The 26,399-nt window shown below is 42.7% G+C and overlaps 2 protein-coding genes across 3 annotated transcripts; both read right to left on the reverse strand.

The window, feature by feature from the left end:
- Positions 1 to 1,319: 1,319 nt before the first annotated feature.
- LOC147023720 (eukaryotic translation initiation factor 4 gamma 1-like) lies at positions 1,320 to 8,121 on the reverse strand. Of its 2 annotated transcripts, XM_085889469.1 has the most exons (8): positions 8,016 to 8,121; positions 4,661 to 4,833; positions 3,604 to 4,144; positions 3,182 to 3,376; positions 2,909 to 3,052; positions 2,586 to 2,810; positions 2,370 to 2,468; positions 1,320 to 2,248 (listed from the first exon to the last, which is right to left on the reverse strand). In XM_085889469.1, exons 3-8 carry the CDS (start codon positions 4,132 to 4,134, stop codon positions 2,222 to 2,224), a joined length of 1,221 nt encoding a protein of 406 aa, XP_085745595.1. In that variant the 5' UTR covers positions 4,135 to 4,144; positions 4,661 to 4,833; positions 8,016 to 8,121; the 3' UTR covers positions 1,320 to 2,221. The 2 variants fall into 2 exon arrangements, with proteins under 2 accessions (XP_085745595.1, XP_085745594.1); XM_085889468.1 differs by lacking the exons at positions 4,661 to 4,833; positions 8,016 to 8,121 and having other exon boundaries at positions 3,604 to 4,257.
- Positions 8,122 to 17,951: 9,830 nt separating this feature from the next.
- Positions 17,952 to 26,399, reverse strand: LOC147023721 (uncharacterized). The gene is made up of 7 exons (XM_085889466.1): positions 26,218 to 26,399; positions 24,456 to 24,628; positions 23,377 to 23,917; positions 22,955 to 23,149; positions 22,682 to 22,825; positions 20,414 to 22,580; positions 17,952 to 19,432 (listed from the first exon to the last, which is right to left on the reverse strand). Exons 1-6 carry the CDS (start codon positions 26,356 to 26,358, stop codon positions 22,338 to 22,340), a joined length of 1,437 nt encoding a protein of 478 aa, XP_085745592.1. The 5' UTR covers positions 26,359 to 26,399; the 3' UTR covers positions 17,952 to 19,432; positions 20,414 to 22,337.

Here is a 26,399-nt window from a genome sequence, read left to right on the forward strand (position 1 = left end):
TTGAGTTTCATACGTCGGGTGGAACGTGCTTTGGGGAATTGCGTTTCGTACGTAGGATGTAACGTGCTTTGGGGAATTGCGTTTTGTATGTAGGATGTAACGTGCTTTGGGGAATTGAGTTTCATACGTCGGGTGGAACGTGCTTTGGGGAATTGCGTTTCGTACGTAGGATGTAACGTGCTTTGGGGAATTGCGTTTCGTACGTAGGATGTAACGTGCTTTGGGGATTGCGTTTCGTACGTAGGATGTTACGTGCTTTGGGTAATTGCGTTTCGTACGTAGGATGTAACGTGCGTTGGGGAATTGCGTTTTGTATGTTGATACAAAATTATCAAATGGAACTAATGTTTTCATTCTGATGGTTTTGAGGCAACACCCAGTGGAGGAGATGATGATTCTTAGGTGACAAACGTCAAGTGCCGTGTAAAATGTGCTTCACATGAAGGATACAATATCAAGCACACGTGGTCGTATCGAAGGGGACATGAAGTTTCCTGTCAGCATCTGTAAACATTCACTTGTACATTTTATAAAATATCAGCCATTGTTTGCTCACACAGATAATACCATCAAATGAACAATCACTATGGAATCATTCAAAGTTTATTACCTGGTTTTACATTACCTGGTCAACGCTGTGCTCTTCACTGGAACCTTCATCATCTTCCCGTTTCCGTTTCTCATTCCGCCTCTTCCCAGCCATTTCCACATCAAGAGGAATCCTTTGAATGATACCTTGTCGGATTATCTCATGAGATTGTTCAGCATTGTTGAAGGTGAGCTGAGTCCAGAAATGAGGTGCAGCTCAGCTGACTGGTAAAGGTGAATTTAGGTGTATTTGGAGGAACTTCACCTGACTGCTAAATTTGAGGTAAGACTGAATCTTGAGGCAGCTCAGCCAACTGGTTAAGGTGAGTTAAGTTGAGTGAGTTGACATATCAGAGGAAGTTCAGTGGACTCTTTAAGGTGAGTTGTTGAGAGAAACCAAATTGAGCACAGCTGACCGGTTGAGTTTCGGTAATACACGAATCTTGAGGCAGTTTAGCCAACTGGTTAAGGTGAGCTGAGATTTTGGAGAAAGAACATCTGACTGAAGTGAACTAACTGGTGGCAGAAACGAGAGTCAGTAGAGCTGAGATTCAATGTGGAGGCAGTTTCGCCAATCGGTGAAAGTGAGCTGATATTTTGGAGGAAATTCAGTCGACTGACTGTTTACGGTGAGCTGATCATCATCATCATTTCGGTTTTTTCAAGCAAACATCCTTGGTAAAGCCAAACAGAAGATTGATAGATACAAAGATACAAGGGTGACATCAAAATCGAAGAAAAATTATATTTAAACAAATCTAAATCAACAAGATCATAGACAAAAATATACCATCAGAGATGGGGAATCCCCGCCATTGAATGAAAAAGGTCATCCATATTCCAGATAATGAGGGAGGAGAATTGGAAACAAGACACCATTTGTTCATCATCTCGAAAAAGTTCCCCAGGGGTGAGGAACGTAGGAACCAAAAATAATTAAAATCAGATGAGCGGTTTTCCATTTATTACGAAAAACATTTTTTTCAAAATGGCGGCCCCAGTCGGCCATCTTGGATCCGGCCACGCCCAAAATCAATGGGGTTCTTCCTTTTCAGGTGGTACATGTGTGAACCAAATTTCAAATCGATATGGCAAACAGTTTATGAGTTATCACACTCACAGCTATAAATGTTGACGCCCGGACGGACGGACAGCCTGACGACCGGGTGATAACAATATCCCCCTTCCGCCACGCGGCGGGGAATAACAAAAACACAATTCAAACTAATATGAAACATGTAATTGATATAAACATCCTCAGAACAGAATTAAGTATTTCGGTGAAAAAAGGAATGATGGAATTTTTGTACTTTTGAGTGTTTCACCGAGGGAGGTCGAGATGTTGAGCATTTCTGAGTTGAATATGATATGCAGACACAGATTGAAGGGTGGAAGGAAGAATGCAACAATCAACGATCTTCCACGATGACAGAAACTAGATTCAGTTCAGGTAACTAATTCAGGTGAGTTGAGACTGAATCTGGAAGCAGTTCAGACAACCTGTGAAGGTGAGGGGGTGGGCCTCGAGGTTGTGTTTTTTTTCGAGACCATACAGTCCACAATCATGTCGGTCTTCCACCGTGCTGATCGACATCTTCCGGTCCTTTGTTTTTCAGCTGGTGTTTAGGGATCTTCACTGTTTCAATGGAACCCAGTTGCGCTGTTTAAGGAAAGACATGTCAGACATGGGTTGACACGGATAGTCGGATATACTGAATAGTTTGCAGATGTCTGTGGCAGGAAGGTTATTGTGGTTAGAAAAGGGAGAGTGAGGCATTTACCTTGCGGTGAAACACAAATCGTTGCAATATCAACAGAATGCGAGCTGACAACTTTCCTTCGTTCAGAATTAACTCCAAATGGTGGAAATATTCATCCATCTGTTGAGGAACAAAATAATTGGCAAGTCATCGACACGAAAAGCTATGTGATGGATCTTCATGAAAATCCCAAGTGGAATTGAACATGTCTGTCATAGATCAGAATATAATATCTACCACGTTATCCGTCAAGTCAGAAGTAAGTTCCTTTCCCACGGTATTCAACATGCAACAGATGTATTCCACAGATTGGTTTCTTCCATCTCTGAGCAACTCGGCCAGAATATGCACGATGGTGTTGGTGTTGACGGCACCGAGTTTATAGAGCTCCCCAATGAATCGGATGATTCCCAAGGAGCATTTTCTGGATATCAAGAGGGTGCACAGTTCATCCTCGTTTACCTGGACAAAAAGAAATGTTGAAAGACGACGTCAGTGTGTGATCAAAATTCCCATTTTTTGGACAATTTTTCAATTATCACCCATTTTCCCAAGTTAACCAATCTGGAGGCTTCAACGCTCTTGATGTCGCATATGCAGCTGATTCCAGCAAGACTCTTGCAATACTCCTCCTCGCAATGTTTGAGCAAAATTTGCTGAAAGGTCTCAAATGTTCTGGCTGTGTCCCCCATTGGTACTTCAATCTGTGAAAGACAAAGCAGGGTGGTGACATGGTGGGTAGAAGGGTCTGAGAATGTGAAAAAGAGCTAAAGTGTTCAATAAGCCCAGGATGTTCCAACATGTGACCTCCATCAGTGTTTAAAGCTCCTCACCTTGGTGAGGTGTTGGCATAAACTTGCATAGACCGCTGAATGTTTGGGCATGGCGATAGCTTGACAAACGATCATCTGAACCATTCTCTCAAAATGTGTGGACGTGATGTTTAGAGCCATGATCATTGCAAGAAGGTGGTGATAGTTATCTGGGGACATTTTGTTTAGCAAAGTGCCAAAGAGTTTGAGAAGATCCTGAGCGAGAGAAACAACAGAAGTCAAGGTCTGAGTGACAAAGTTAGGTTTTGAAAGTTTTGAGGTTTACAAAGCTTGAGACTTTTAGTTGTGAAAACCGAGTTGGTTGTTTATCAAAGTTGTGATTTCATTCAGAACTTCGTGCATTGCTCGAGAAAAGGATTTTTAATTTACCCAAATGTGAAACCACCCACACATGTTGATTATCAACAATGAGTGATATTTACCGGTCGAGGATGGAAACCTTCTTGATTTGGGGTGTCCACACAGTGCCGGGAGGCTCCTGGAGAATTGTTGTGGTGTTGACTCTCCTCCATTTTCAAATTATGTTCCTGGACATTTTCATGATCGAGCTGCTTCTGCTGTTCCTCAAGAAGTATCAGCTTGCTCTTCAGCTGCTGGACCTCCTCGTTCAGGTCTTTGTTTCCACGTGCAAGTTTTTCACATTGTTTGTTGGTTTCCTCTTGTTTCTCGTGAAACTGCTGCTCCTTCATTTTGTGGTCCTCATTTTGCTGTTGATGCTGATGTGCCACTTCATGTACTTGCAGCAGATTCACATTTAGGTTTTGGAGAATTTCTTTCAATTCTTGATTTTCTTTTGCAATAATCGCAAAATTTTCAGAGTTTACGTGCTCGTGCTGGGCAAGAAGCTCATGTAGTATCATTTGCTCGGCCTGGTTCTGCTGTTGCTCCATCTCTTGGTGCTCCAGGTGGCTGATCAGCTTGATGTTCATGTCTCGCAGCTGTTCTATCATCATCCTGTAACTTCTACAAAAGAGAATATTTCCTGAATGAGACTCGACTGGGAAGAATAGTAACTTCAGAAAGAACAAAACGACAACGAGAAAGCATCCCATAACACAAAGCCCGTCCGCATCCACTTTGTACCGCACTCAAAATAAACAATCAAAACAATGGATAGAAAATATAAACTGTGTGTGTATTTATATTTATACATTTTATTAAACAGTGTTCTTCATGTTTTCAGAAGGTTTGTTGAAGATTTGATGACAAAATATCAATTGGTAAATGACCTGCACACACACACACACACACACACACACACACACACACACACACACACACACACACACACACACACACACACACACACACACACGCACACACACGCACACACACACAACCCCATGACCTGCTGCATGAGGGACGGGCTCAGAAACTGGGACAAAGGAAGGAAACGAAGAAAGAACAGAACCTTGATGAGGTGGAGGACAAGCTGAATGAGAGATTCCAAAACTAAACATGTGACACATCGCTCTTTACCGTGAAATGAGGCACTTTTTATTTCTCTTCTTTATGAACCAGCCACGAGACCATGCGGTGATGACCGCAATGATTACGATCAACACAAGGCCGAACCAGGTAAGCCCAATCCATTGCAGCTGCCTGGCTTGTTCATTGATATTCCCCAGGTGAAGGTACTTGGATTGGATGATCTGCGTAGAGCATGTGGACATGGACAGCAGTGTCAGGACTGAAATTAAATGTGATGAAAGTGGGTTTTATCCATCAAACACTACAAGTTATATTTTATAATCAATTGACATTTTCAACACCCTAAAAATCAACTCTTTCTTTCTTTCCTACTCCATCTTTCAACAGTTTGTCATTTCTGCCTTTGATATAAAACTCGTCCATTTTTTTTACTCAACACGATCGAGGCTCATGGAACTGCAAGGTGATTGAGAGTACAAGCTGTCATTTGGGAAGCACAGCAACTCCTGGATCCATCAAGGAAGGAATGACAAACAGGAGAGGAGGAGAGAAGAGTGAGAGGAGGGAAAGGGAACACTGCAATCTGCAAGTAAGGGGGTCAGGCTTGGAGCGTTAATGGGGGGTAATAAAGATGGTGGGTCAAAATGGGGAGGATGACATGAGATAAGGGTTCACTGTCTGCTGAAGAACCTGCAGGGAAGAGTGGGAAATCACAACCTCTGGAATGCAGTGGTGCAGACGGGATGAGTGAGGAGCAAGATGGAGGTTTGCAGTCAGCCTGGATTTTGGGAAGTTTAACCAATCGGTGGTGTAGGTTCAGTTATGGTGAGATAATTTAAATTATAATTTTAAAATCTGACACCTTTAGATACTTGGATATCCCTGGTGATGAATACCTGGTGTTACAACAACTCTGATTTGTAAAACTCACTCGGTTATAATTTTCTGATTAATGTTTGCAATTGTGAATCCTGGAGTCACCTCATTGAACCAGGACACCGAGTTCAGCAATAACCAAGTCCTAACATCATTGATTTTCGGGGGTGATTCCATCCATCCAGTGGGACCATACTCTGTGCAGAGCGTTGGTGCTGCTGAAGCAGAGTCCTTGGCTTTTGAACACAATGCTGGACGGGTCACCACTCCGACACAGTACACCAGCATGGAGGCACTCATTTTGCCGACCTCCGAAGGATGACAGGCAGAGTCAACCCCACCTGGTATTAATTAAACATCCGAGGAGGGTTTGAACTGAGGATCGTGGGATCCCAAGCCCACCACTCCAACCATTAAGTTAACTCCAGGTATGGGGTTGATTGTGGCCCCACATGATGTCAGGAGATGTTAATTTGAATTTTACATTTTCACAATTTTTATATATCAAAGACCTCATCAGTTTACACAGAAAAAAGTCTGATTTTGGGATGCTCTCGTACCCTCACAGCTGCACTGTCTGTGGAGATTTGAAAATGTAAATTCACCAAATCCTCACCAGAAACACAGTGATAAAAAAAGGAATCTCAAGCCAAATAACCTCCAAGTTTCCCCCTCAGGGGGCTTTCACAATCACATTTTAGTGAGGCCACAGACTTACTGATCACTGTTCACATACCGAATCAATCTACATGAACGTCACATTGGTAAAAGGTGAGCAGTCACAAATGGAAAGGAGAAACGTGAAAAATGAAAGTTCACAAAATGTAAAACTGAATTAAATATTTTTGTTGTCGTTCTGTACTTTAGATTATTTTACTTTCTCTTCTCTCCATGAACCCCAGCTCACCCCCTCCCATGTTACCATAGTTACCCCTCACCCGTTTTGACTTGAGAATCCATCGTCCGTGACGAGTCTGATTCGCAGACATAAACATTTCCCGTTCTGAGTTCAGCTGGACAATTCCCCAAGAAAAAAGTCTGAAGATGAAGATACAAATGATCCCAATCAGCGTCCACATTGTCAGAGCTTGTAAACTTGCTTCTGTCGCTGTGAACGAGTCTGTCGTGGAATCCGCGCTGTGCGTCACAATGAACGTCTGTGCGTCACAATGAACGTTTGTGCGTCACAATGAACGTTTGTGCGTCACGATGAACGGCTGTGCGTCACGATGAACGTTTGTGCGTCACCATGAACGTTTGTGCGTCACCATAAACGTCTGTGTGTCACCATAAACGTATGTGCGTCACCATGAACGTCTTTGCGTCACCATCAACGTCTGTGCGTCACGATAAACGTCTGTGCGTTTTCTTGTAATATTTGTTTTCATTTGCTGTTCTTCACAAAGTGACAAAACCCACATTCAAGTGAAACAAAGCACAAGTTCGAATGTTTGAAAGTTTGTTTAAATTAAATTAAAATTTTACAACAAGGATCAACTCGGTGTAAATTGTTTTGTGTTTTAAATTCAAAATTAAAAATCCCGTTTAATTTCTGGATTCAGGTTAAAAATGGCGATTTCATCACAGAGAATCGATTGGCTTCATGTCTTCAGGGCAGGGATGATGAAACACAATGAGGATTATTAATAAACGAAATTTTCACGTGGATTCGGGCGGTGCAGCGGAATGGGGGAACATAGGGTGGTGTAGGGGAATGGGGGAACATAGGGTGGTGTAGGGGAATGGGGGAAAATAGGGTGGTGTAGGGGAATGGGGGAACATAGGGCGGTGTAGGGGAATGGGGTAACATAGGGTGGTGTAATGCGGTGGAGGACATTGAGGGCTGTGTAACGTATGATGATTGCTGATTGTGGTTGGTTGTGCTCCGTGATTGCGAATAAACGTCACTTCCGGTCTGGCCCAACATGGAGTCCTGAGTCTCCTGCAGGCGGCAAAACGGGGGTGGAGTGCATGGGGCGGTGTAGCAGCGTGGAGGTACTTCTGGCGGTGTATCGGGTGTGGTAAAACTAAAGAAGAAGAAGACAAGCCGGTAGGCGACGATGATTCACGAGCGGTATTTGACGATGTAGATTGTTTCAGAAGTCAAGGATGAGACAGTGATAATTTTTGACCAAGTTAATGTGGAATAGACAAAGCCGAGAAGCGAACGTCGAGTTCTTCTTGCATTCGCTTCTTAAATATATCAAATTAAAGTCTTTTTGCCTTGAAAAAAATAAATAGTACCTGAACATTACCTTCACAACAACAACTACACCGCGAGAATAGGATCTCATGTGCAAAAATAAATATAACCTCGACATTATACCTCAACATTACCTTCACATTAACAACTACACCGCCACGAACAGGATCTCTTGTGCAAAAATAAATATAACCTCGACATTACCTTCACAACAACAACTACACCGCCGAGAACAGGATCTCATCTGAAAAAAAAAATTCCTCAACATTACCTTCACAACACCTACACGGCCGAGAACAGGATCTCATCGAAAAAAAATATTACCTTCACAACGACACCGCTGAGAACAGGATCTCATCTCATCTGAAATCTCATCTGAAAAAAGAAATATTACCTCACAACAACAACTACATCGCCTCGAACAGGATCTCATCTTAAAAAAATTAATGTTACCTCAACATTATACCTCAATATTACCTTCACAACAACAATGACACCGCCTAAAACAGGATCTCATCTAAAAAAAATAAATATTACCTCAACTTTACCTTCACAACAACAACTACACCGCCGAGAACAGGATCTCATCGAAAAAATAAATATTACCTCAACTTTACCTTCATAACAACAACTACACCGCCGAGAACAGGATCTCATCTAAAAAAAATAAATATTACCTCAACTTTACCTTCACAACAACAACTACACCGCCGAGAACAGGATCTCATCTAAAAAAAATAAATATTACCTCAACTTTACCTTCATAACAACAACTACACCGCCTAGAACAGGATCTCATCTGAAAAAATAAATATTACCTCAACTTTACCTTCACAACAACAACTACACCGCCTAGAACAGGATCTCATCTGAAAAAATAAATATTACCTCAACTTTACCTTCATAACAACAACTACACCGCCGAGAACAGGATCTCATCGAAAAAATAAATATTACCTCAACTTTACCTTCATAACAACAACTACACCGCCTAGAACAGGATCTCATCGAAAAAATAAATATGACCTCAACATTACCTTCACAACAACAACAACACCGCCGAGAACAGGATCTCATCTGAAAAAATTAATACAAGAAGCGAACGTAGTATACTTCTTACATTCGCTTCTGACATCACCTATAACTTGTTTACAACTGAATACGCAATTTCCGGTTACTTTGGCCTGGATTCGGGATCAGCGATCAAATAACGGAAATCACGATTAAAAATTATTTTTTGATGATGCGAGAGATATCTTTATTAAAATCAGTGGAGGAAATATACACCATGTGTGATATTATTTGGGTCATTCATGTCTCCGACGATGCCTTTATCTCCCGGCATGCATCATTCCCCATGACAAAAACCGGAAACAAAATAAAACAGAAGCAAAAAAAAAAACAGAAGCAAAATGGTCATTGGCAACGACACGGATTCACCATTGCCAGGGTATTGTGTTGTTTTTGTTGTTTCCTATTCTCTCATGTGCACGCGTTAAGTAATATTCACAAGATAGAAATTAAACCCAATCGTGTTTATACACCGCACAGCGTTTAAAAACAACCGGAAGCAAAAGGTCATAGCTAACAACACGGATTCCAAATAGCCAGGGGTATTGTGTTGTTGTTCTTGTTGTTTCCTATTCTCTCACGTGCATGCGTTAAGTATGCAGCTCACTGCGTTCGCTATAAAAATGATCAACATGATGTGGTACGAGTGAAAGGTTATTAGCTGCAAAATGTCGAAACCCGGTTTCGTTCAACAACTTTCAAAATTTGACCTTTGCATAACCTTCAAAGGTCACAAAACAATGTTGTGGACATTAAAACAAGGAAACAGGATACGTGTGATAGCTTATTGGGGTTAGTTTGTCGAAGAAGGTCGAAAACCCGGTTCGATTCCCACAACTTTGAAAATTTGACCTTTGTGGCCCTGAAAGGTCAAGGATTATGACCTTTGGTGCAAAACTCCCACCCATTTCTTCAAAACCTATCTTCTCCATCAAAATTGACCGAATCAAACTGAATTTTTTATATGTTGTACATATGGCCAATGTGCACAATTTCTCGAGCGGGAATTTCGATTAAAATCGAGAAAAAACAAAAATTACAAGTTGGCGTGGCTCCGCCCACAATGGGTGTGGGACACCCATCGCCAGGAAGACAAAACGAGGCATGGATATCAACATCATATTCAAGGTTCATCCAAATCGGATCACATCCCATGAAGTTGTGCTCTGGACAGCAAGACAGAAATACATGCAGACACACAGACACAACAAATATGGTGGTCACTCTGGCTGGCGCTCGTGAACCAATCATCCAGGTGGAGGCAATGACTTTGATACGTATACATTAACACTCATACCAGACTTCCACCAACTGGAACATTTGTTTGATGCTTGTCTGGATTCATGTTCAGAAAAATATTGGTTTGTCCTCAACACTTCTGAGGCACAGACAAAATGGGACATGATGCAGGTGAAGAACATGTAGTTTCGGCAAAGTTTGGAATAATTTGTGATGCAAGACAATAATCTTGGCAACTTACATTCCAACCGGAAGGATGGTTTCAGGTAAGCAGGAAGGAGCATCTCTTCTGAGGGGCCTTTGGACAAAAAAGAAACAACAGAAATATGAAAGATTAAATACATTGATTTCTTCATCAGTTTGATAACTTGATCAGAAAAGACCACAGAAGGAAATGCATGGATGGAGCAGGTAATCGATGAAAAGGTTAATCAGGTGATGTCATCCAATCAAAGGGAGTTAAAGTTCTTGTTATATATTCTGCATGGGGATGACCATGTCAATAATTCACCTTCCCTCAAAAATTATAATTACAATTATCTCCACAATTAAGGATGTTCTTCTTCATCGAAGGAAGTATTTACAGCAATGTCGGTGAAAGACAAAGTTCCAAAATTTATTTCAACTTATTGTTATGATCTTGGGGTTGGCTGTGTTTGCACCCAGTGTGTTCACCCCACCTGTCAAAAGGTATTGAAAAATGTTTACCTGTTGAAGGTCTTGCATAGCACATGGCTTCTGCCGTTGCTGCCCTTAATCACGGTGAGGTGTCCATTCAGGTGGCAGACAATGAACAATGTAAGTTGGTGATGAATTCCTTTTCGTCAACAATGAGACCCCACCATGGTTTTCTGCAGCTTTGGAGCCTTCACCATAAAATTTCAGGTTCCTGTTCTTGTGAAATGCAAAATATCCATCAGGAGTGAAATCCCTGTCCTTGACTGTACTTTCAAAAAAGGTTTCGGTGATGGCTCCAATGTGATCTCAGGTACATTCACTTGTTTGGAAGAGTCCGTGTATTGAAGGAAATTGTTTTCAACAGAATACACTCTCGTCAAGTATCCACGGAGGGAATTCATGCACCCCCTCCCCCCCTACCCCACCCCAAGGACTCTACCAAACTAACTTTTTAAACTTCCTTTAATGGCCCTGTCACATATTTGAGATGTCAACAAAAGGAAATTTTCAAGCATTCTGGCGATATTCAAGATGGCGTCCAAAATGGCCGCCAAAATGAGTGAAATCATGGAATACGGTATACAACATCTCAAAAATGTGGCAAACTGGAAAAATAATCATTGGCATTTGGCTCCTGATCATTAGTTACTCGTTTCTGATAATTGGGCTTCTGTTGACATTCTTAAAAATCCAAGATGGCGTCCAAAATGCCTGCCACAACAGGCAAAATCACAAAAAAAAAATGTTGATAACAGCCTGAAACTGAAACGATGAAGCCTGAAAAGTTGAAATGGAAAAAAAACGCAAACGGGAACATTGTGTTCCCTCTTTTTTAACCCTCTCTCTCTCGTAAAATGCAACATCTCTTCCCACATGTCTGTCTCTCCCTTGCACCTCCCTCCTCACACCCCTCCCTTCCTTCCTCACACCCCTCCCTTCCCTCCTCACACCCCTCCCTTCCCTCTTCACACCCCACCCCCTTTTCCCTTCTGTTGAAGTGGATTTTCCTTTTTTAGTTGTTTTTATAATCAATCTGCTTGAATGTGACATTTATAACAATTGTAGTCTCAGTTAATCACCGAATGTGTTTTTCAAATTACTAAATATTTATTGAATTGATTCATCTTGATGTTATTTATGATAAATGTTATTGATGATAACTCATTTTATGAGAACTTGTTATCTGTGTCTTTCCTTCTTGAGGTCTTATTTTGGACTGGAGCGAAGACCTTCAGCCATTTGACTCCATGGACATGATTCACTCGCTGGTTTGCTGAATGTCTTGAGAATGCAACCCCCAAATATTCCCTCCCTCTCCTCTATCTTTCTTTACCTTTCTAATTCATGTATTCGCCATTTGTACGGACATGCCTTTGTAAAGGAATTATGTCATGTTCTTTATGTTCGTTATCGCTTGATAGATCTTCAGTCCAGAGTTGCCCTGCTCGGAGTTAAACCGCTATTCGAGACCCTTGCTCGTCTTACTCTTGTCTACCTGCACAGATTGTTGTTTCAAACCGGGGCGATAAGAAGCACTCTCTGGGTTGTCTCACTTTTCCCAATAAATCCTTCACATCACTCTTGCCGGCCGAGTCGAGGTTAGATGTGGGTCATTATGACCCGACTCCCTTCCATCCCCGACTCCCTTCCAAACCTCCCACACCTTTCCTGGGTTCCAATATGTATATATATATATATATATATATATATATATATATATATATATATATATATATATATATATATATATATATATATATATATATATATATATATTTGAATTCCTGTGACCTCCGATTAGCGGAGATCTTTGTCTGACTGTTACATCAATGATCCTTCGTTATGTAATAAGTGAAGTGTCATGTTGTATTTACGAGTCGACAATATATTCACAAATATGTCATCGCCTTTAAAATCAGGAATCATCATCATTTTCCCATTTTTCATGTACATCAGAACTAAGTATCCTTCATGACAACCTCATGTTGAAAGCTCGTCTTCGCAAATTGACAGAAGAAGATAACGTGAGAGAAGATCATGTTTCCAAGGCAAGGCGTTTTGAGTAGGCCGAATCAAAAGACCCCTCAAAGATGAAGTCAGGTTCATCAAGGATGTCTTTCATGAAGGTAAGCCGTTAATTAAGGGGTGTTGGAATTTACCCAAATACCCAGTTTTAATAATGTACTCCCTTGGAGTTCCCTCAGTATGTATGTAAAGTTTTGGGCCGCTCGGTTTCATGGCTTTGGAGTTATGGAGGACACACACACACACACACACACACACACACACACACACACACACACACACACACACACACACACACACACACACACACACACACACACACATACACACATACACACCTTGTCCATCTTGTCATTTGTATGGTTCACTGACAATTGAAATATTTTCTGATCACTTCGAGACCCTCATGTCCTTGTTGACACAGCAGAAGGTGAATTCAAACTTGTTCATGATTGGATAGGGGCAAATATAATTTCTCTTCATGTAGATTAAAGTAACTAAGTGCTTGTTCACAATTCAATTACAGAGCTTCCTGGACATTTTGGTGTTAATTTTATACATCGAGACAGACTTGACCCGACTACATTTCTTGGCTTGTTCATTGATCATAATATATTGTTATGGTTTTCCGCCGCGTTCGGCGTGCGGACGGCTGCTTCAGCCCAATCATGGTCGCGCGCCCACCGAAGGCGGCAATCCAGTCGTGACTTTCCGGACCAACCCTGAAATCCAGCCCCGGATGCCTTAACGCATCGTAAACCAGTCAATACTCTGTCCACGTGCGACAGGGTCGATCGCCGAATTGTCGATTTACCTATCTATTTGCGCGGACAGAAATACCGAGAGTTTACGCCTCGACGGGACTTGGACGAAAACGAGCCGCTTCAGCGTGCTCGTTCCTTATGCGAAGCCGAGTGGTTTGATACTGCCAAGTCCCGTCGGACCAGATTTACTTTTATCTGCTTTAAAAGCCAGTTAATTCCCAATACGTGCCGTGGCAGTCAATGCAGGGAAAATGACACAAACGAGCAGGTTGACATTCAAACAATGGGGAATTTATTTACAGTAGGCATGCAGTCAATGAATGGGGGGATGGGGACGAGACACGAGCAAAGCCTACAGCCGATTATAAGAAATGCAAGTATATACAGACACTTATACAATTCACGACTTGTTGGACTGGCGCCACGAACACACACACACACACACACACACACACACACACACACACACACACACACACACACACACACACACACACACACACACACACACACACGATCGGACCAGCTGGTCTTCATTGAGACCTATCTTGGACCTGCCCGCCTCATGCGGTCTTCGAGGACCAGGTCCCCGGGGCCGACTGGACCCCAGCACGATCCGGATAATCCAAGTGAGCGAAGTCGGCAGGGTGACGGTTGGCGGGAGAAGACTCTCCGTGTGCACTTCCCAGAACTTGTGCGCGACCAGAACCACAGGCGGACCAGCGGAGAACCAGCCACGAAGGACGACAGGAGGAAAACACCTGGAGAACCAACAAGAGGCTTGAAGCTCGAAGAAGCATAAAGAAAATGGTAGAAGCCGGAAGAAGCTGGGAGAAAGCTCGAAGAAGCTGGTACAAGCCGGTAGAAGCTGGTAGAAGCTCAAAGAAGCTGGTAGAAAGCACGAAGAAGCTGGTAGAAGCCAGTAGAAGCTGGTAGAAGCTCAAAGAAGCTGGTAGAAAGCACGAAGAAGCTGGTAGAAGCTCGAAGAAGCTGGTAGAAGCTCTGTTTCCATCCCTCTCTTCCCTTTTTATTTCTCTCCGGCGTGCCTCGCTTCCCGCGTGACTCATGAACTGTCGGTGTTGGCTGCCGCATTCCATCCCCCCCCCCCCCCCCCCCGAGCGTGCAGAGGATGCCGGGAGCAGAGGGTTTGGTGGGTGGGGGCTTCACCTTTCACCTACTGAGCGTGCACTGAATACCTGGAGCAGAGGGCTTGGTGGGTGGGGGCTTCACCTTTCCCCGACTAAGCGCGCGGGGGATGCCGGGAGCTGAGGGCTTGTGCTGTTCTGCAGCATGTGCACAACCAATGGGCATTTTGCGGCTGCGCTGAAGATGGGGTTTTCCTAATACAAATCACAGCGCCTTTATTTACCCAATCAACAAGGGAAAAGGACGAACTACAAAACACGTACTCACCGACATAACTAATCTATAGGAACCTGAATGTCTGTGTGCTCATCCCTTCCAGATCCGCAACAATATCATCAAAAGGATATTCCGATTATCGACACAAATTTCTCTCACCAAATGTTGGTATTATTAACAAGTTAAGGGTTTTTCCCAGTATATGTATTACCTGTCATATTCTGCATTGATGCTCCCTTATTTAAACTATGGAATTTTATCTTGGGGAGAGGGGGGGGGAGGGAAATGTATCAAATACCGATTGGGAGATAATTTTATTGATTCAAAAACGAGCACTCAGAATTGTTACTCATACTGGTTTTCATTCTCACACTGATGTGTTATTTCTCAACAAAAAGGTTCTGGAAGGTGATGATTTCTTTATTTTAATTTAGGTAAATTCATGTTTCAATTGAATGCCGATGTGTATCATTTTCCACGACCAAAGTGGGTTTACCGAGCCAGTGAATCAACCATGACGGATGGGGAATCGTGCTTGCGACAACGCGGCGGTTAATTTGGCCGAGTGAAGCATGCTATGGAATCTTTATTGATCAGAAACAACCAAATACACTCTTATCCAACAAGACAGAGTGAAAACCCTCATTTACCTTTTACCAGAACTGTTTTCACACAAAAATTTCTTGTGTCCACAAAACACAAATTCTGGAATGACTTGGATACAAATCTTCAACAAGTTAATGGCATTGGAAGCTTGAAAAGAAAATTTAAATATCGTCTTTGATACATTCAGTCCGTTTAATCATGATCATAAATAATTCTACTTCTGACATGTGACACCTGATTATTGCTGCTGATGCTTTTTGAACATGGGTTTCTTTGCATACATTGGTTTCTTTCACGATAACTTCTATTTTGTAGATATTCCAATGGACATCGCCTCTGGAGATCTCCAAGACAGCGGCATGTCACGAGAAACCACAAACGCCAACTGCAACCCTCAACTCGGGCCGGATCCTCACGCCCAAAGTGGGTTTACCGAACCAGTGAATCAAGCATGGCGGATGGGGAATCTTGCTTGCGACAACGCGGCGGTTACTTTGGCCGTGTGAAGCAATGTTGCATGCTGCTTGATGTGGGCTTCCGTTACCATTGGGAACTCAGACCAATATTGCCCACCGGGAATGCTATTCGGTCCAACACAAGCAGGATAAATCAAGACACATTCAACACTTGAAGAATTTACTCCACAGCATGCAAGGGAATCGAAAGAGCGGAAAACGATGGGAGGAATGATTAAAGGAATGCAGAGGAGAGCAAATGGCAGGGTGGGGATTTTAACCTCAGAAAATGGTGAGGAAAATGATACATGAAATTACAAGAAGTTGAACACATATCAAACACATGTAAAGCATATTATAAACACGTATACATTCTCCCTTACCCTCTCGCGATCATACGCAACCCCGGAGCACTTGCAAACAATCACTTGATACACAATTACAATACTGGATCCAGAAGGAAGACACAGAGAGGTTGGGTTGAGGGAGAAAGAGAATGAAGAGGTTGATAAGAAAAAGTTTGAGGGACTTTGTCGAGCCTTCACCCCACCTGAGATCGCTCCTGTTCAAAACTATCTTGCCCAAAGTCGCGCATCGTGTCGACCCTTGCAACTGAACCCTGGTGGTCTCGGGTCCGGAGTTGGTACCTGGCCGACCAGCATGATGTTCTGCGGCCTCAGGACAGCTCGTTCCGTGTAAATATTGGCAGGCTTTGGCGTTTGGAAGGCAGCGCTGGAAAATACTACACTGGAGCGATGTGAGTAAAGGCGTGTAAAAATGAGGAAGACGTGAGATGGAAGAGAAAGTGTGGCGAGTGAGGTTTGAAAATCTGTTCTGGTGGAATGAAGCGAAAAGTGGAAAATGTCTCTGGGAACAAGCTCTCAAAACTCTGATCTCGCTCAGGCGTTTGTTGAAGCGAGAGATTTTGCGACTGATCTGGGTATATACCCTGCCCCTCCCCCTCACTGGCCATTTTCCGTTGTCCTTGCCATACCCCATTCATGTCACGTGAGTGGTGTGTGCATGAAAGGGTCGAAACAACCTCTACCTGAGCGACTTCTATCTCAACTCATGCCAGGCATCGCCATTATTCTGCTACCATGTGAGCAAATGAATGAACGGGTTTGTGAGCAGGCGAGCAATGAACGTGAATGGTGAGGAATGGAAGAGAATGGTGTAAAACGGAAGAGATGGAAAGATAGAGAAAAAGAGGTGGATGGAAAGAGGGGAAAGGAACAGACACTTATGCTGCTTACACATGCACAATGCATATTGATCACATTGATATGATTTAGCGAACACCAAAGAGAACACGAAATAAATAAATAATATCTATGTGTGTGTGCTTCCATTCTCCCAGAGGGGGTGCACGAATTCCAACCCCGGGCCACAACCGTCACATGACCCCCGCCTCTTCACCAAGTCTCTCCCGAGGCTGTTCAAGCTTCCTCTATTCCTCTTTTTCTCCCACTGTTTCTTCCCCCATATTTTGCACAACTCTCCCTCCTCTGACCCTGTTTTTGTTTACAATCACATTCCTCTGCTGAAAGAAAAAGAAAAACGAATGCGTTGCGTAACTATGGCTCGCCATTCTGTCTTAAACATCACTTATACTTCACATTCGGATTCTGTACATTTGGAGAGAAAAAGTTGAGTTGACCAGGTGGGCACTATTCCGCTCATTTGAAGTCCAGAGATATTTTTAGTGGCTCCCCAATGCCTGGCAAAAACCTCTGCCCATAAGCTTGATGGCATTCTTCAACCTGAAGGGTTCACATTCTTACACTGGGACAACATGGCCACTCAACACGAGGTGAGTCCTTCGACCCATGTGGCCAACATTTGAATAAAAAGCACGGTGATCTTCACTTCACCGTTGATGGGGAATTCTCGGCTTGATCTTGACTTTTGAAGTTTCGTTGTGATCGCTGTGGAATTCTGTAGTTGTTCTGGAATTCTATTTTATTCTCTTGCTTTGAGCTAACCGTTTAACCGACTCAATTGTAAATCCTTTTCGTCAAATCAAAAGACACCGATTAATTCACTTTCCACAACAAGAGTACTTTTCTCAGAGAACAATTTATTTCCCTTTTGAGTTCAAACACTCAGAGGTCAGCACCGACCAGTTTATTCTCACCCTCGCACACCACAATGAACTTCTCACTCATAGAAATACATTGGGAGAGTGGGGGAGGGTTGGATAAGCATGTCAGTTAAAAGAACACAGACATGGACAGCAAAAACAGAATTAATGTCAAAGGTACAGTGTTATCATAACAGTCACCTTGGACTTCGAGGGAATTAAACAAACGTCCAGGAGTGTACACGCGGTGACAGGATAAGACAGTGGGTTATAGGTTTTTACAATTTAATAAATGATTATGAAGAGACGAAAAGTATGTAACTTTTAACCCAGTAAGACAGACAGCAAAAGGTCTCTTTTCTAAGAGAGGAATATTCCCCAACACCGTTCATGGTAACATATTGGTGGGAGCACGTGGCCACTCAACGTGGGAGTCTCCTTGATGCACGTGGCCTCCTTCAATGAACAAAAAGCACGATGGCCTTTTCTTTGCTGTGAATTGCAACATATTGGTGGTAGGACCACGTGACTGCGGCATATGGGAGTCTTCTTGGTCCTCGTGGTCCACTTCAATGAACAAAAAGCATGGGTCGTCTCGCAGCGATGGTGAGTCATCGACGTCCTTGTGCTGGCCTTTTCATTGCAGAAGGCCCAGAAACTGTGAACTTGGAGCTCAGTGGAGGGGAGGTGGGTGGGGGTTGGGGGTGGGAGAAATTCATACTTGCGTGTTGTCAAGGAGAAATAGTCACGGCCGTAACATTTCAACAATTGCCGTTACATTTTAAACATTTTCACTATCATGGTTCTAAATCACCAACTTCACCCACCATTGCAAGTCTTGGCATCTCTCCATAACGATGGGCCGAGCACTCTATTTTTCCTCCCGTACAACTTTTGACAAATGACAAGGCCTTCAATCGCAGCTTGATGGAGAACTGCTCTCACGTCTGGGCTGGCACCCCTGCCTCACACCTTGCTCAGTTTAACGCTGAGGACCCCAAGGCTTTCAAGATGATTGGAATGTCCCAGGATGAAGCTGAGTCAAAAAAAACATCCATCTGGTGGGACCAACTTGTGACAGGAAGGGCATCCGAGAAAAACAGGTCCAAGAAATATGAATCAAGGCAGCAATGTGCACACGCACACATCAAATGGAATGGCAAAAGGGTTGGAAGGACCCTTTCAGACAAAAATGAGGATCATGCATCATGATAAAAATGATCATAACGAAAATGAGGATCTAAAATTGGGGCTTACACTTTGTAAAGAAGAAAATGGGGAATTTGCCAGACAAAGGGAAACTTGAACCAGACGTGAACATGAAAAAATATCTGGTGTTCCACATTGACACAAAATATCTTGTTTGTGTCCCTTACCTCAATATTCCTCTCATCCCAGATCTGACAATCCTCTTGCAACTCTGTGGGTGATTGCACTCCTTCTTTTCCTGGGATTCTCCTGCAAGGAATCACAACATTACAAAAGCACTGTGATGTATTCACCAACTTTACGTACTTTTTCCTTTTCATCCACATTTACTTGGCTCTCTGTTCTGTCACATTGTACACGTCAATCATCATTCACCACACATGACCAGTGGAAGTGCAATGACACTATCTCGATACGTAAGAATGAGTTTGTTTGTTTGTTCCAAAAACGTTTCCAAACACCTGGGCCAATTTCCTGAATCACATGGTTTTCATATGCAAAAGGTCAATGTTGCAATAAACACCTTCACTTCCACATCAAATTGATGTAAAAACGTGCTTTGGAGGATTGCGTTTCATACGTAGGATGTAACGTGCTTTGGAGGATTGCGTTTCATATGTCAGGTGGAACGTGCTTTGGGGAATTGCGTTTCGTACGTAGGATGTAACGTGCTTTGGGGAATTGAGTTTCATACGTCGGGTGGAACGTGCTTTGGGGATTGCGTTTCATACGTCGGGTGGAACGTGTTTTGGGGTATTGCGTTTCGTACGTAGGATGTAACGTGCTTTGGGTAATTGCGTTTCATACGTAGGATGTAACGTGCTTTGGGGAATTGAGTTTCATACGTCGGGTGGAACGTGCTTTGGGGAATTGCGTTTCGTACGTAGGATGTAACGTGCTTTGGGGAATTGCGTTTTGTATGTCGATACAAAATTATCAAATGGAACTAATGTTTTCATTCTGATGGTTTTGAGGCAACACCCAGTGGAGGAGATGATGATTCTTAGGTGACAAACGTCAAGTGTCGTATAAAATGTGCTTCACATGAAGGATACAATATCAAGCACACGTGGTCGTATCGAAGGGGACATGAAGTTTCCTGTCAGCATCTGTAAACATTCACTTGTACATTTTATAAAATGCCAGCCATTGTTTGCTCACACAGATAATACCATCAAATGAACAATCACTATGGAATCATTCAAAGTTTATTACCTGGTTTTACATTACCTGGTGAATACTGTGCTCTTCACTGGAACCTTCATCATCTTCCCGTTTCCGTTTCTCATTCCGCCTCTTCCCAGCCATTTCCACATCAAGAGGAATCCTTTGAATGATACCTTGTCAGATTATCTCTTGAGATTGTTCAGCATTGTTGAAGATGAGCTGAGTCCAGAAATGAGGTGCAGCTCAGCTGACTGGTAAAGGTGAATTTAGGTGTATTTGGAGGCACTTCACCTGACTGCTAAATTTGAGGTAAGACTGAATCTTGAGGCAGCTCAGCCAACTGGTTAAGGTGAGTTGACATATTAGAGGAAGTTCAGTGGACTCTTTAAGGTGAGTTGTTGAGAGAAACCAAATTGAGCACAGCTGACCGGTTGAGTTTCGGTAAGACACGAATCTTGAGGCAGTTTAGCCAACTGGTTAAGGTGAGCTGAGATTTTGGAGAAAGAACATCTGACTGAAGTGAACTAACTGGTGGCAGAAACGAGATTCAGTAGAGCTGAGATTCAATGTGGAGGCAGTTTCGCCAATCGGTGAAAGTGAGCTGACATTTTGGAGGAAATTCAGTCGACTGACTGTTTACGGTGAGCTGATCATCATCATCATTTCGGTTTTTTCAAGAAAACATCCTTGGTAAAGCCAAACAGAAGATTGATAGATACAAAGATACAAGGTTGACATCAAAATAGCAAGAAAAATTATGTTTAAACAAATCTAAATCCACAAGATCATAGACAAAAATATACCATCAGAGATGGGGAATCCCCCGCCATTGAAGGAAAAAGGTCATCCATATTCCAGATAATGAGGGAGGAGAATTGGAAACAAGACACCATTTGTTCATCATCTCGAAAAAGTTCCCAAGGGGTGAGGAACGTAGGAACCAAAAATAATTAAAATCAGATAAGCGGTTTTCCATTTATTACGAAAAACATTTTTTTCAAAATGGCGGCCCCAGTCGGCCATCTTGGATCCGGCCACGCCCAAAATCAATGGGGTTCTTCCTTTTCAGGTGGTACATGTGTGACCCAAATTTCAAATCGATATGGCAAACAGTTTATGAGTTATCACACTCACAGCTATAAATGTTGACGCCCGGACGGACGGACAGCCTGACGACCGGGTGATAACAATATCCCCCTTCCGCCACGCGGCGGGGAATAACAAAAACACAATTCAAACTAATATGAAACATGTAATTGATATAAACATCCTCAGAACAGAATTAAGTATTTCGGTGAAAAAAGGAATGATGGATTTTTGTACTTTTGAGTGTTTCACCGAAGGAGGTCGAGATGTTGAGCATTTCTGAGTTGAATATGATATGCAGACACAGATTGAAGGGTGGAAGGAAGAATGCAACAATCAACGATCTTCCACGATGACAGAAACTAGATTCAGTTCAGGTGACTAATTCAGGTGAGTTGAGACTGAATCTGGAAGCAGTTCAGACAACCTGTGAAGGTGAGGGGGTGGGCCTCGAGGTTGTGTTTTTTTTCGAGACCATACAGTCCACAATCATGTCGGTCTTCCACCGTGCTGATCGACATCTTCTGGTCCTTTGTTTTTCAGCTGGTGTTTAGGGATCTTCACTGTTTCAATGGAACCCAGTTGCGCTGTTTAAGGAAAGACATGTCAGACATGGGTTGACACGGATATACTGTGTACTGTCTTCAGATGTCTGTGGCAGGTAGGTTATTGTGGTTAGAAAAGGTAGGTTGAGGCATTTACCTTGCGGTGAAATATAAATCGTTGCAATATCAACAGAATGCGAGCTGACAACTTTCCTTCGTTCAGAATTAACTCCAAATGGTGGAAATATTCATCCATCTGTTGAGGAACAAAAATAATTGGCAAGTCATCGACACGAAAAGCTATGTGATGGATCTTCATGAAAATCCCAAGTGGAATTGAACATGTCTGTCATAGATCAGAAGATAATATCTACCACGTTATCCGTCAAGTCAGAAGTAAGTTCCTTTCCCACGGTATTCAACATGCAACAGATGTATTCCACAGATTGGTTTCTTCCATCTCTGAGCAACTCGGCAAGAATATGCACGATGGTGTTGGTGTTGACGGCACCGAGTTTATAGAGCTCCCCAATGAATCGGATGATTCCCAAGGAGCATTTTCTGGATATCAAGAGGGTGCACAGTTCATCCTCGTTCACCTGAATCAAAAGAAATGTTCAAAGGCAACGTTAGTAAAGTGTGATCAAAATTCCCATTTTTTGTACAATTTTTCAAGTATCACCCATTTTCCCAAGTTAACCAATCTGGAGGCTTCAACGCTCTTGATGTCGCATATGCAGCTGATTCCAGCAAGACTCTTGCAATACTCCTCCTCGCAATGTTTGAGCAAAATTTGCTGAAAGGTCTCAAACGTTCTGGCTGTGTCCCCCATTGGTACTTCAATCTGTGAAAGACAAAGCAGGGTGGTGACATGGTGGGTAGAAGGGTCTGAGAATGTGAAAAAGAGCAAAAGTGTTCAATAAGCCCAGGATGTTCCAACATGTGACCTCCATCAGTGTTTAAAGCTCCTCACCTTGGTGAGGTGTTGGCATAAACTTGCATAGACCGCTGAATGTTTGGGCATGGCAATAGCTTGACAGACGATCATCTGAACAATGCTCTCAAAATGTCCGTACGTGATGTTTAGAGCCATGATCATTGCAAGAAGGTGGTGATAGTTATCTGGGGACATTTTGTTTAACAAAGTGCCAAAGAGTTTGAGAAGATCCTGAGCGAGAGAAACAACAGAAGTCAAGGTCTGAGTGACAAAGTAAAGTTGTGAAAGTTTTGAGGTTTACAAAGCTTGAGACTTTTAGTTATGAAATCCGAGTTGGTTGTTTGTCAAAGTTGTGATTTCACTCAGAACTTCGTGCATTGCTCAAGAAAAGGATTTTTAATTTACCCAAATTTGAAACCACCCACACATGTTGATTATCAACAATGAGTGATATTTACCGGTCGATGATGGAAACCTTCTTGATTTGGGGTGTCCACACAGTGCCGGGAGGCTCCTGGAGAGTTGTTGTGGTGTTGACTCTCCTCCATGTTCAAATTTTGTTCCTGGACATTTTCATGATCGAGCTGCTTCTGCTGTTCCTCAAGAAGTATCAGCTTGCTCTTCAGCTGCTGGACCTCCTTGTTCAGTTCTTTGTTTGCACGTGCAAGGTTTTCACATTGTTTGTTGGTTTCCTCTTGTTTCTCGTGAAACTGCTGCTCCTTCATTTTGTGGTCCTCATTTTGCTGTTGATGCTGATGTGCCACTTCATGTACTTGTCGCAGATTCATATTTAGGTTTTGGAGAATTTCTTTTAATTCTTGATTTTCTTTTGCAATAAACGCAAAATTTTCAGAGTTTACGTGCTCTTGCTGGGCAAGAAGCTCATGTAGTATCATTTGCTCGGCCTGGTTCTGCTGTTGCTCCATCTCTTGGTGCTCCAGGTGGCTGATCAGCTTGATGTTCATGTCTCGCAGCTGTTCTATCATCATCCTGTAACTTCTACAAAAGAGAATATTTCCTGAATGACACGAGACTGAGAAGAATGTCGACTTCAGAAAGACCAAAACGACAACGAGAAAGCATCCCAAAACACAAAGCCCGTCCACGTCCACTTTGTACCGCACTCAAAATAAACAATCAAAACAATGGATAGAAAATATAAACTGTGTGTGTATTTATATTTATACATTTTATTAAACAGTGTTCTTCATATTCTCAGAAGGTTTGTTGAAGATTTGATGACAAAAGCTCAAATGGTAAATGACCTGCGCACGCGCACACACACACACACACACACACACACACACACACACACACACACACACACACACACACACACACACACACACACACACACACACACACACACACACACACACACACACACACCCACACAACCCCATGACCTGCTGCATGAGGGACGGGCTAAGAAACTGGGACAAAGGAAGGAAAAGAAGAAAGACCAGAACCTTGATGAGGTGGAGGACAAGCTGAGTGAGAGATTCCAAAACTAAACATGTGACACATCGCTCTTTACCGTGAAATGAGGCACTTTTTATTTCTCTTCTTTATGAACCATCCACGAGACCATGCGGTGATGACCGCAATGATTACGATCAACACAAGGCCGAACCAGGTAAGCCCAATCCATTGCATCTGCCTGGCTTGTTCATTGATATTCCCCAGGTGAAGGTACTTGGATTGGATGATCTGCGTAGAGCACGTGGACATGGACAGCAGTGTCAGGATAGAAATTAAATGTGATAAAAGTGGGTTTTATCCACCAAACACTACAAGTTATATTTTATAATCAATTGACATTTTCAACAACCTAAAAATCAACTCTTTCTTTCTTTCCTACTCCATCTTTCAACAGTTTGTCATTTCTGCATTTGATGTGAAACTCGTCCATTTTTTTTACTCAACAAGATCGAGGCTCATGGAAGAGCAAGGTGATTGAGAGTACGAGCTGTCATTTGGGAAGCACAGCAACTCCTGGATCCATCAAGGAAGGAATGACAAACAGGAAAGGAGGAGAGAAGAGTGAGAGGAGGGAAAGGGAACACTGCAATCTGCAAGTAAGGGGGTCAGGCTTGGAGCGTTAATGGGGGGTAATAAAGATGGTGGGTCAAAATGGGGAGGATGACATGAGATAAGGGTTCACTGTCTGCTGAAGAACCTGCAGGGAAGAGTGGGAAATCACAACCTCTGGAATGCAGTTCTACTGACGGGATGAGTAAGGAGCAAGATGGAGGTTTGCAGTCAGCCTGGATTTTGGGAAGTTTAACCATTCGGTGGTGTAGGTTCAGTTATAGTGAGATAACTAAAATTATAGTTTTTAAAATCTGACACCTTTAGATACTTGGATATCCCTGGTGATGAATGCCTGGTGCTACAATACCAATGATTTGTAAAACCCCCTCGGTTATAATTTTGTGATTAATATTTACAATTGTGAATCCTGGAGTCACCTCATTGAACCAGGACACCGAGTTCAGCAACAACCAAGTCCTGACATCATTGATTTACGGGGGTGATTCCATCCATCCATTGGGACCATACTCTGTGCAGAGTGTTGGTGCTGCTGAAGCAGAGTCCTTGGCTTTTGAACACAATGCTCGACGGGTCACCACTCCGACACAGTACACCAGCATGGTGGCACTCATTTTGCCGACCTCGGAACGATGACAGGCAGAGTCAACCCCACCTGGTATTAATTATACATCTGAGGAGGGTTTGAACTGAGGATCGTGGGATCCCAAGCCCACCACTCCAACCATTAAGTTAACTCCAGGTATGGGGTTGATTGTGGCCCCACATGATGTCAGGAGATGTTAATTTGAATTTTACATTTACACAATTTTTATATATCAAAGACCTTATCAGTTTACACAGAAAAAAGTCTGATTTTGGGATGCTCTCGTACCCTCACAGCTGCACTGTCTGTGGAGATTTGAAAATGTAAATTCACCAAATCCTCACCAGAAACACAGTGATAAAAAAAGGAATCTCAAACCAAATGACCTCCAAGTTTCACCCTCAGGGGGCTTTCACAATGACATTTTAGTGAGGCCACAGACTTACTGATCACTGTTCACAAACCGAATCAATCTACATGAACGTCACATTGGTAAAAGGTGAGCAGTCACAAATAGAAAGGAGAAACGTGAAAAATGAAAGTTCACAAAATGTAAAACTGAATTAAATATTTTTGTTGTCGTTCTGTACTTTATTTTACTTTCTCTTCTCTCCATGAACCCCAGCTCACCCCCTCCCATGTTACCGTAGTTACCCCTCACCCGTTTTGACTTGAGAATCCATCGTCCGTGACGAGTCTGATTCGCAGACACAAACATTTCCCGTTCTGAGTTCAGCTGGACAATTCCCCAAGAAAAAAGTCTGAAGATGAAGATACAAATGATCCCAATCAGCGTCCACATTGTCAGAGCTTGTAAACTTGCTTCTGTCGCTGTGAACGAGT

The sequence above is a fragment of the Eptatretus burgeri genome, chromosome 7 (genome assembly GCF_056783735.1).
Source record: "Eptatretus burgeri isolate ZD-2024b chromosome 7, Ebu_testis_v1, whole genome shotgun sequence".
Lineage (NCBI taxonomy): Eukaryota > Metazoa > Chordata > Myxini > Myxiniformes > Myxinidae > Eptatretus > Eptatretus burgeri.